This window comes from Stigmatopora argus, chromosome 10 (genome assembly GCF_051989625.1).
Source record: "Stigmatopora argus isolate UIUO_Sarg chromosome 10, RoL_Sarg_1.0, whole genome shotgun sequence".
NCBI lineage: Eukaryota > Metazoa > Chordata > Actinopteri > Syngnathiformes > Syngnathidae > Stigmatopora > Stigmatopora argus.
In genome coordinates, this window is record NC_135396.1 from 17,929,936 (window position 1) to 17,942,579 (window position 12,644).

At 46.3% G+C, this 12,644-nt stretch overlaps 1 protein-coding gene across 2 annotated transcripts in view; it reads right to left on the reverse strand.

The window, feature by feature from the left end:
* pipox (pipecolic acid oxidase) overlaps positions 1-12,644 on the reverse strand; it is a 99,374-nt gene that overhangs the window by 53,484 nt on the left and 33,246 nt on the right. For both annotated transcript variants that reach the window (XM_077610613.1, XM_077610614.1), the window contains exon 2: positions 9,176-9,324. In XM_077610613.1, coding sequence (XP_077466739.1) covers positions 9,176-9,324 — 149 coding nt within the window. The remainder of the gene's footprint in view (positions 1-9,175; positions 9,325-12,644) is intronic.

Sequence of the window (12,644 nt, forward strand, 5' to 3'; positions counted from 1 at the left end):
GATGACAGACTCGGTATATGACAAAAACATCTTATCAGATGATATTTCAGCAAAGATGCAGTTACAGAGCCCACAATCAGAATTCAAATTATGGATTGATAAAGGAGCAAAATTGGAAAATGGGGTCTATGCGAGCATTGAAGGGCAGCCAATCTTACAAAAAAACTTGTTTAGATGGGCGGCCATTTTGAGTCATGGCAGAACGCATGTCTCAACGGGGGGAAAGGTGGCTTTGGTGCAACGGCACTACAAAACGTATGGATTTAATGTATATGCAAAAAAATGCAGAGCATGTTTGACTTGTGCTCGGCATAACCCCCAAGGGGGATACGGCCAAAACGCAGACAATTCCCAAAAACTACATATGTGTGGTGGCATCTACAGTGTTTTATGCAGTGCTCTGTTGGGGATGCGGGAGCACGGAGAGGGACAGGAACAGGCTGAATAAGCTGGTCAGGAGGGCCAGCTGGGAGACAACAGTTGGAACCTTCACGAGGTGTCTCCCGAGAGGCCGCCCCGCTGCGGCCTGCGAATCCAACACAACCACCCAGAGCTGCCACCCAGGAACATGGCGCCCTATGTTTTTCATCCAGCCGGAGATGTCCGCCCTGCCCCACACCTCCGGTTACTCCTCCTAAGGGCAGGCGACGTCGAGGAGAACCCGGGACCTACCTGCCCGGGATGCTCTAAGACGATCCGTCGTGACTTCATCCCACTGGTCTGCAACGCTTGCCGACGAAATTACCACAGGACCTGTAGCGGCCTGACCCGAACCCAGATAAAGAGTCATCAAGGCTTTCTCTGCGGATCCTGTTCCGGAAATGCCGTCGTGCCGTCACTTCCGCGCACAGCCTACGTGGGACCGAAAGAAAAATGCTGTGTCTGCAAAATCTCCTTCTCCCCTACCATCTCCCCCATCCCCTGCTCGAACTGCCCCAACAAATCCCACCGCTCTTGCTCTGGACTACCTCGCTCCCAAACTAATGCAAGCTGGCTATGCCCGACCTGCTCACCACCCCCGACACAACAATCCTCCACACACCAAACAGCCATAACAACACACCAACCTATAAACGCAAACTGCCCCACCTGTAATAACAAATTAATCGTTTCACGCTCTCCCCTGACATGTAGATCCTGCAAACGTGGATTCCACCTCAAATGTGCCCCTGAAACCAGACACGCTTTAACCATACTTCGCAGGAACAATAACTGGTGCTGCCAGAGCTGTCTGAACCTGAAACCCTCCCACCCTCAACAACCCACAGATAGGATTGCCGATCTACCGGAGGCACGGAAAGCCGGTCTCACCATCCTTCAATGGAACTGTGACTACCTGGCGACCAAGACTACCGAACTGAAAGAGGTGACGGCACGTCTAAAAATTGACATCCTCCTCCTCCAGGAAACAAAACTGGGACTCGAAGACCCGACGCCTCAGCTCGACGGTTATAACGTGATTCGCCAAGACCGTGAGGGCTCAGGCACAAAACAGCGACGAGGCGGGGGTCTCCTTGTCTTCCTGAGATGCGGCATCCCCTACTCCATCCTTCCAGCGTCCCCATCAGGCCCCCTCGAACTCCAGCATATCCACATTCCCATCGCCCGCAGGCGGCACCTCTCACTGGTCAACGCCTACATCCCCCCGGCGACATCGGATTATTGTCCTGCCCCCCAAGATTTCTCCTGGTTAAACTCGCTCCCCACGGAGCATGGCCTGATCTGCGGGGATTTCAACGCGCACCACCCGACCTGGGATATACTTGCCAAGACAGATCCCAGGGGTAACGCAATCCATCAATGGGTCGATGACCATGACCTAACTCTCCTTAATGACGGCGCGTGGACACGGGCTGCCAGATACCAACAAGGAGCAGGCATGAGTGCCCCCGACCTAACGATCACTGACCCCACCACGGCCGAACATCTGCAATGGGAACCCATCGACGAGATGACCTCCGACCACAGACCGATTCTGATTAGGTGGAACCGTGCTCTCCGTGTCGAATGCCAACAAAGAAGAGTACGACCCAACTTCTCGAAAGCTGACTGGAAGAGGTACCGTACCATCCTCATGGATCGCCTACCCGTAATCTCCGCAGCAGCCACAGCCCCGGAAAAACTCTCCCTCTTAGTGCAACACATGAAAGAGGCAGCAGCACTTACAATACCGGTCAAAGTTATCCGCCAGAAGGAGCTCCCATGGCTGACACAGGACCTGAAGGACCTCATCCGTGAAAGGAATCGACTACGTCGAGACCTCCAACAAAATAGGAAAGAATGGATAGCACTCTGTCAACAGATCAAACAAAAAACCACTGAAGCGAAAAGGAACGCATGGCGCTTACACCTCACCAAGATCGCCGAGACAAGATCTACGGGACAAGCCTGGTCCTTAGTAAAATCCCTCTCAGGTACCAAAACACAACAATCTGGCGAGTCCCTGGTCTACAAGAACAAGGAGTACGTGAGTGACCGAGCCAAAGCAACAGCATTTATCAGGGAATATGCCTCGGTCAGCGGACGCAAGAGTGACAAGCGGAGCAGACGAGCAGTGCGTTCTATACGTACAGCTACCCGCAGACTGCTCGGCTCACCGCGACAAGTCCTCGAGCTCCCGTTCACCGATGCTGAACTGCAGACAGCGCTGTCCCAACTTAAAGCGGGCAAGGCAGCTGGACCCGACGACATAGCCCCGGACCTTCTAAAAAATCTTCCGGCAAACATCCTTCCCGAACTACTCCATATCATCAACACCAGCTGGCTAGAGGGCTGGTGTCCACAAGCTTGGCGAGTGGCCACCATCATCCCTTTCCTCAAAAAAGGGAAGTCACCAAAGGACGTTGGGAACTACAGACCCATCGCCCTCACCTCTACGCTTAGCAAAACAATGGAAAGGCTCATCGTGAACCGTCTCGCCTGGTGGTTGGAAGATAAACAGCTTCTCAGCCACTGGCAAGCCGGTTTTCGAAAGGGAAGAAGCACGACGGACCAGGCCTTGCGACTGTCGCAGTTCATCTCTGATGGCTTCCAGTCGACTCAACGGCAACGCACGCTTGCAACATTCTTTGACTTCAGCAAGGCATTCGACCAGGTATGGAGAACAGGTCTCTTACAAAAAATGGCAGACCTGGGGGTCCCCTACCGCTTCATCAGATGGATCGCCAGCTGGCTCACAAATCGCACAGCCAGGGTCAGGATCAACAATACCATCGGCAGGAGCAGAACCTTCAAAGAAGGGCTCCCCCAAGGCTCGGTCCTGTCACCCCTCTTATTCATCATCTACATTAATGACCTCCTCGACAAGTTCAACGACTCCACCCTGGTCAGCGCCTATGCAGACGATCTGGCTCTTGCTTGTCGGGGTAGGAACAAAGAGGAGGTGGAAAGCAGACTTCAAGCGGAGGTGGAAAAAGTCTGGAGGTGGAGTTCCGAGGCACACCTAAACCTTAACACCACCAAGTGTGAGGCGTCATTTTTTAGCCTGGACTCAGCTGAGGCCAAATGGCAACCAAAGATCTTAATAAATGGCGCCACCCTCAAGCATAACCCCACCCCCACTTTTCTTGGCGTATCTTTTGACCGACAACTCACGTTTGCAGAGCAAGCGAAAAAGGTCCGCCAAACCATGTCCAAAAGAACGAACCTCCTCCGCAAACTCAGTGGCACATCCTGGGGTTGGCAACCAAACGACCTTAGAACGGTGTATATTGCCACCCAGAGAAGTCTTGCGGAGTACGCAGCACCGGCATGGGCCCCCTGGCTGGCCCAAACTCACCTCAAATCCCTTGAAACCGCCCAACTGGAAGCAGCCCGCGCCATAACCCACCACCTCAGGTCTACCCCCACCGAAGCAGTCCTACATGAGGCACATCTCACACCCCTCTCATCCCGCCTCAAGTTACAAGCACTTCTTAAGGCGGATGCCTGGAACCAGCTGCCTCCTTCTGATCCCCGACACCGCCTCCTCCATGAAAACGTTAAAATGCGTTTGCAAAAGAAGCCAGACTGGCGATCATCGACCCTTCCCCGTCTTACCGCTCTCGAACTCCATACCCCTTGCACATACTCTTCCCATCCCTGCCCACCCTGGCTATTACCCCCCCCCATCCAAACCGCCTTTACCGCAGTCTCTAAACACATGCCGACCATCACCCAAAGAGACAAGGCAGAAGAGCTCATCAGAAGCATGGGCAAACCGGACCTACAGATCTTCACAGATGGATCCACCAAAGAAGGCACTGCGGACGGTGGTGCAGGTTTTGTCGTCATTAAGGAGAGTGCAATCATCCACCAATGGCATGGTGCCACTGGCAGCCGCAGCAGCTCCTACCACTCTGAAAAAGTGGCACTGACCGAGGCACTCTCCTGGCTGAGGGAAACAGCAGACTGGCAGACATCAATTATCCTCAGTGACTGCAAATCGCTGGTCCAAGCCATGGGAAACCCCCATACGCAAGACCCCGCCATTCGGAGACTACAGGGTGACATCGCCCTTTTCCCTCCGCCTAAGCGACTGCAGCTACTGTGGATCCCGGGCCACTGCAACATATGCGGAAACGACCTGGCTGATGCCCTAGCTAAACTTGGCTCGTTAGATGACCAAACCAATACCCCCCCGGACGCAGCCACAAGACGTGCCATCATCCAACGTGAAGATCGCTCCCCCCCCCTCTCCCACCCCCGCCTTCTGCAGACCTACACTACAAAAGTCACAGAGGAAGAACTTGCCCTATCGAAAGGAGACCGCACAGACCTGATCCGTTTCCGCAGTGGACACCACCCCCTGCTCCGCCGTTGGCTCCACCTTGTGGGGAAATCCGACTCGGATCGCTGCCGCCTGTGCGACGAGGAAACGGAGTCGTCTGAACACTTATGGCTCCGCTGTCCGGCCTTAATGACCGAACGCTACCATCGCGGCTTGGGCAACTCCCTGGATGAACTTATCCGTGTTCCAGTGGCAGCCCTAGCGCTGCTGAGGGTAATCCTCAGGCGCCTGAGGTGAAAAAGAAGAAGAAGAAGAAGAAGGAGGGCCAGCTCTGTTCTGGGCTGTCCTCTGGACTCTGTGGAGGAAGTCAGAGAGCGGAGAATGCTGACCAGGATGATGTCCATCATGGACAGCACCTCCCACCCCCTGCATGAGTCTGTGGAGTCCCTCCAAAGCTCCTTTAGCAATAGACTGCGGCACCCTCATTGCAGGAAGGAGCGCTTCCGCAGATCTTTCCTCCCATCAGCTGTCAGGCTCTTTAACAAAAAATGGCTGAGTGTTAAGACCTACAGTATGCATGCATGTACATTTATGTGTATGTATGTATATATGTGCTAAGCAACACGCTTATTTATTTATATAGTTATTCATTAACTTACTTATTACCTATCTATTTATGTCTAAAATGCCTTTCCTATTCCTGCATCCTCACCCTCTTGCTACTGGGACAACGAAATTTCCCAAATACGGGATGAATAAAGTTATCCAATCCAATCCAATATCCATTTCAAAGCATACATATGGATTTTATTGAATTAAGTAAAAGTGAAGGGAAAAGATACTGCTTAGTGATTATCGATGCCTTTTCAAAATGGGTTGAAATTTTCCCAACAAAACATATAGATGCGTTAACGGTAGCCAAAGCATTATGTAAAGATATCATTCCACGATATGGAATCCCAGAAACCATTTGTAGGGATAATGGCACCCATTTTGTTAACAAAATAATTGATGGAATTGGCAGTAGGTTCCATATTTCGTTACGAAATCATTGCGCCTACCACCCACAATCGGCGGGCCTTGTCGAAAGGATGAATGGAACTATAAAAATAGACTAAGGAAATGTATGGAAGAAACAAAGAGACCATGGACAAAATGTATTGATTTAGTAAAATTATATATTAACATTACGAGTTCAAATTGTTTAACCCCATATGAAGTCCTGTTTGGTAGACCATAAAAATTGCCATTATTCACTACACAATGGGAATTGGATGACGAGGCAAATTTAGCTGACTACATGAGAAAATCTTTAGAAAAACGAACCCAGAGCAGTGAGGCCGACACTCTAAGCCACATGTGTCAAGGTGGCGGCCGGGGGCCAAATCTGGCCCGCTGCATCATTTTGTGTGGCCCGGGAAAGTAAATCATGAGTGCCGACTTTCTGTTTTAGGATCAAATTAAAATGAAGAGTATAGATGTGTTAAATTTCCTGATTTTCCCCCTTTTAAATCAATAATTGTAATTTTTTAGTTCAAAAATCATTTTGTAAAATCTAAAAATATATTTAAAAAAAGCTAAAATAAACATTGTTTTAGATCTATAAAAAACTGACTATTCAGGGCTTTTAATCCAGTTCTTTTAATCAATTTATTTAAAAAAATCTAAATATTATATCTACAATGGCCGGCCCACATGAAATCGAGTTGACGTTAACGAGGCCCGCAAACCAACCCGAGTCTGACACCCTTGCATTGAGCACTCGTTCCGCCGGGCCGCCATTAATACCTAATTATAATCTATATATGAAAAAAAATGTAAATGGTTTAAATGCTGTACTCACAGTTAAAATAGTCCTTCTCCACTTGAAATAGTAAAAAAAATCTGGTTAATGTTTGTAATCCAAAAAAATTTATAATAAAAAATTAAAAAAAACAGGTTGAAGATTGTATAATCCAGCCAGCCCCCTTTCGGCAAGGTATACATCTTCGCATTCGGGATTAAGCAGTTATAAAACTACTCATTATGGAGAGGTTTCGTCATCACCGCACGGTAGATTCATTGATGCCGTAATGGCACGCGACATCAGCATATACTTTTTCTCCGCTCTCAGCATGTCGCGCAACTTAACTTTTTCAGCCAACGTTATCATCTTCCGTTTTTTCTTCGCATCAGATGTAGCCTTCGGTGGTCTTGGATGCTTGGGAGCCATTTTCGTGGTCTAGTAGTAATTGTAAAATCCAAACAAAGAAACCTGTAATTCACTCTCTGTACGCGATGATAAACGCTACACGCAGGGAACAGGAAAGAGCGGCTCGCATGTTCGCAGAAGCATTTATACTTTTGCTTTCTTCTTCTGTGGTATGGTTAGAACTAATCATTGCAGCGCAGAAGAGGAGGCGGTACCCTGACTTCCGCCATTTTCCGCTGCCATTTTGGACGCAATTTTCATCTGTCTTCTGGTTGCAAACTTTAAAAAAAAAAATAATAGTGGAAAAACATCGCAAAGTTGTGAATTCGCGATAAATGAAGCCACGGTAATCTAGGGATTTCTGCATGCCTCGAATTCTCTTACAGGCCTCACGGCTCTCGACTTCCAAGCCATGCTTACAGACCTGACTGATCCATGCCTCTGTCACCTTCGCCAAGTTTGCACAAATTAATAAAGACTTATCGCACAGGTGTCAAACTGAGTCCAGAAAGGACTAGTGGGTGCAGGTTTTAGTTCCAACCCATCAAGACGACACCTCTTCACCAATCTGTTCTCTTACAAATGTAATCAGGTAATTGCAGTCAGGTGTTTCCTGTTTTTTCAGAAAATTCATTGAAATGTCTGCGCTGTACTGATTGAAAGAAAAAACAGCACCCTCTTGGCCCTTTGTGGAACTGGTTTGACACCCCTAACTTATCATCACCGTCAGAGTTGTCACTCTTGTCTTCTTTGGGCCCCTCCGCTCATGACCATAACCATGTATCATGTAAGAAGTCCCATAATTTTCCAGTTTGAAGAGAAAGCAGATGACAGCTCAGACAAACAACATACAGACAAAGTTCATGTGTGAGGGTGGATGGGGTTTGTTGAAAGGCAAGCTGAAATAAAAATTATAATAATTCTGATTATTTTATTTGAGTGTGTGTCAGGTCTGTAATACAACTTCAGGAACAGGCACAGAAAGAGTGAGACCAATTTAAAGGAAATAGGTTTATTACCAGACTGCAGCATGGGGAGAGAGCTCTAACAGCTGTGAACCGCTCACAGTCTGTTGTCCTTGCAACTCTCTCCAAATGAACAGTGGGTGAGTCTTTATATACGTTCGGACAACAGAGCACAGTCTCTATGACAACGACCAAACTTTGGGCAAAGTCTGATTAATCAGTGTCAAGTCTCTATGACAACGACCAAACTTTGGGCAAAGTCTGATTAATCAGTGTCAAGTCTCTATGACAACGACCAAACTTTGGGCAAAGTCTGATTAATCAGTGTCAAGTCTCTATGACAACGACCAAACTTTGGGCAAAGTCTGATTAATCAGTGTCAAGTCTCTATGACAACGACCAAACTTTGGGCAAAGTCTGATTAATCAGTGTCAAGTCTCTATGAACACGACCAAACTTTGGGCAAAGTCTGATTAATCAGTGTCAAGTCTCTATGACAACGACCAAACTTTGGGCAAAGTCTGATTAATCATTGTCAAGTCTCCATGACAACGATGTTTCTATACTTACAAAAACTGATACAATATGAACAAGCAATTGCAAAGCGACGTTGTCATCTTATCTTACAGTGTGTTGGGAGAGTAAGACAGAAAACAGGCTGGATGAACTCCCTTGAGGACCTGACTGAGGCAGCCATAGATGAACACAAACCCCTACTTTTTGTGGAGAAATTTGAAGTTTGAAAGAAATACCTGTGAACATTTCTAAATGGGACGGCCGGGCGGCTGAGTGGTTAGCGTGTCGGCCTCACAGTGGGAGACCTGGGTTTAAGTGCACGTCGGTCCACCTGTGTGGAGTTTGCATGTTCTCCCCGGGCATGCGTGGGTTTTCTCTGGGTACTCCAGTTTCCTCCCATATTCCAAAGACATGCATGGTAGGCTAATTGGACACTCTAAATTGCCCCTAGGTATGGGGGGGTGTGTGTGCATGGTTGTCCGTCTCCTTGTGGCCTGCGATCAGCTGGCCACCGATTCAGGGTGTCCCCCGCCTTTGGCCCGAGTCAGCTGGGATAGGCTCAAGCACCCCCCGTGACCCTAGTGAGGATAAAGCGGTTCAGAAAATGAGATGAGGGAGATTTCTAAATTCAGAAGCCATGGAATCTGTCAGCTCATGATTAATTAAATTGGGATGCAAAAAAAATAACACATTAAAGACGATAACAGACAATTTCCTCTATTATTACAGAACAGCTTGAGTGCAACAAAAATCTCTTCAGTCAAAACCTCTAGAAATGATCATATGGGCGCTTACCTGTACAGTTTGACACTGGCCTCCCTCTCCAGCTGAGCCCAAAGTTTGTAGCATTCATCCATCATGTGTGTGTAGAAGTCTTGATCATAAGTCTTACGGATAATACGGGTTTGGCCATGCGAGCTTCCTCGAGTGTGCGGTAGAGCAAACTAAAGGGGGGAAAACACACAAAATTTTCAGATCCTTTAAATTAAGTTAAATATTGGGCGATACATTGTGATTTTACTTTTTATAGTCCTAATGGGTTGTCTTGTGTTTGAAGCCCGGAAGACATTTCACAGAAAAACACACAAGAGGTTCATTTTAATAATGTAAAAATATACATTACATGCAAATTATTCGTTTTTGTAAATTTCAAAAATGTATAGTAAATTAAATTCATCATATTTTTAATAACATTTACTTTGAAAGATAAAAATATTGCTGCTGTTCTATTCCCTTTTGCCACGTGCTTGTTCTAACTGGACATTGGAGGAGACCTGGTTCATATTTTTGCTGGAGAAGAGAAATCACCGTGGAGCAGAGCTGAGTACAGTGGTACCTCGACCTACGATCAGCTCTGCCTATGACATGCTCGAGGTATGATGAAAATTTCGATCGAATAATCCGCCCTAGATAGGATCAAAATTTCGAGATGCGACCAAGGCAGGTGGCCATGACATGAGAGGCTGTTTATCATTGTAGGGCACTGTCTTTTTTGCCGCATCTCTTTCGTGTATAACATATATCTACGAGCACTGAACGATTTATTCAGACTAGTTTCTCCTACGCATCGACCAGGAAACGCACAACGCGTATGCGCAGGGAAAAAGAGGGCTTTCTGGGTAATGAAGTATACTCGTGCACACAACACCGATAGGCAATGGCACCCTTTCTCAGAATAAAACTTCCTTACCCTCAATCAATACGTGGGTATGCTGTTATTCCTTCCTTAGCCTGTTAGCTCCCGCGATCGCTCATTCAAGATTACTTCTCGTTGGCAAGTAGTCGTGCGTTATCCTATTGTGAGGACATTTGTGTGCTTCATTTTCGGAATATTTTGAAGGGAATACAACAGCAAACAGCCCATCGATAGCGAACGTGAGTGTGGAGGCGTGGCAAACAGCTAACCCGCCCAGAACGAAGGTAAAAAATAAATTTAAAAAAATTAGAATTCAGTTTTGTGTAAAGTTACAATAAACGTATGTTTGAGTGTGTCTATATATATTAATCCAAGTTAATTTAAATTTGTTTGTTCGTTTACGAGTGCGTTGTTGCCGTGGATAAAGTCCCCCGAACACACACCCCCCGCCCGCCTCCGTGTATGTCGCTGTCTCTACCCTCCGCGAAATGCGTCTAATTTTACTTCTATTAAACACATTTTATTACTATTAAACCACTAGTTATGTATTACTTTGTTAATAGATGGCGAATTAGAAGAAATAAAACATGTTTTCCCTTCAAAATATTCAGAAAATGATGCACACAAATGTTCTCACAATAGGATAACGCACGACCACTTGCCAACTTGCCCAGAGGTACAGTGGTACCTCGACATTTGATTGGATTGGATTGGATTGGATAACTGTATTCATCCCGTATTCGGGAAATTTCGTTGTCACAGTAGCAAGGGGGTGAGGATGAAGAAATAGGAAAGGCATTTTAGACATAAATAGATAGGTAATAAGTGGGTTAATAAATAAATACATGAATAAATATATAAATAAATAAGCGTGTTGCTGAAATATATATATATATATATATATATATATATATATATATATATATATATACATATATATGTATGTATATGTATGTATATATACGTATATGTGTATATATTTATATATATATATATATATATATATATATATATATATATATATATATATATATATATATGTATATATGTATATATGTATATGTCTTAACAGCCATATTTTTGTTAAAGAGCCTGACAGCTGATGGGAGGAAGGATCTGCGGAAGCGCTCCTTCCTGCAATGAGGGTGCACCAGTCTATTGCTGAAAGAGCTTCGGAGAGACTCCACAGACTCATGCAGGGGGTGGGAGGTGCTGTCCATGATGGACATCATCCTGCTCAGCATCCTCCGCTCTCCCACTTCCTCCAGAGTCTAAAGGACAGCCCAGAACAGAGCTGGCCCTCCTGACCAGCTTATTCAGCCTGTTCCTGTCCCTCTCCGTGCTACCGCATCCCCAACAGACCACTGCATAAAACACTGTAGATAACACCACAGCGTCGTAGAAAGTCCTCAGCAGTGTCCTGCACACTCCAAAGGACCGTAGACTCCTCAGTAGGTAGAGGCGGCTCTGGCCCCTTTTGTACAGGGCATCTATGTTTGTGGACCAGTCTAGTTTGTTGTTGAGGTGAACACCCAGGTACTTAAAATTCTCCACGATTTCAATGTCTGTACCCTGGATGTTCACCTGAGTGGTCTGTTGAGGATTCCTCCGAAAATCGATGACCATTTCCTTTCTCTTACTGGTGTTGGTGTAGAGGTGGTTTTGCCTACACCAGTCAACAAAGGCTGTGATGACTCCCCTGTACTGCAGGTCATTCCCGTCCGTCACTCGTCCAACAATAGCGGTGTCGTCAGAGAACTTCTGGAAGTGGCAGGTGTCTGTATTATGTTTGAAGTCTGATGTGTAGAGGGAGAAGAGGAGTGGGGAGAGCACTGTGCCTTGTGGGGCCCCCGTGCTGCAAGCTACCACATCAGACGTACAGTCCTGGAGTCTCACGAGTCGCACAAGTGCCCCGACATACGAGCAATTTGAGATACGAGTAAAATTTTAAACAGATATTTATCTTGAGATACGAGACAAATTTTGACATACGAGCAGACAGCAGACGCAAGATGCTGCTCATAAGAACATAATGGGTATTGTCTCTCTCCCCGCAACTCCTTCGTGTAATGTCTCTGTGGTCGCAACTCCCTCCTGTAATGTCTCTGCAAGCACTGGGCGGAGCGTTGCATTTTTTCAGTGTTTTATTTTCCCGTTAGTCATTGCAAATGGCGAAGCGATCGCTAATACGAATTATGTAGACTACTTCTCGTTGGCAAGTGGTCGTGTGTTATCCTATTGTGAGGATGTGTGCATCATTTTGGGAATATTTTGAACAGAATAGAAAATCAAACAACCCTCGATATTGACTGAAAGTCAGTGTGGAGGCGGGGCAAATAGAGCTATCAAATAGAGAATATCCTGTTTTGGGTGTTTTTTAAATAGTTTTTTAACAGATTAATTTGTTTTTAGTTCATTTCTATGGGAAACATTCGTTTGAGTTACGATAAAAATCGACATACGAGCTCAGTCTCGGAACGCATTAAGCTCGTATCTCGAGGTACCACTGTAGTACTCCTCTCGTATTAGCGAACAAGCTCCGCCATTCACACTGACTAACGAGGAAAATAAACACTGAAAAAATGCAACGCTCTGCCCAGTGCTCATAGAGAAATTACACGAGGGAGT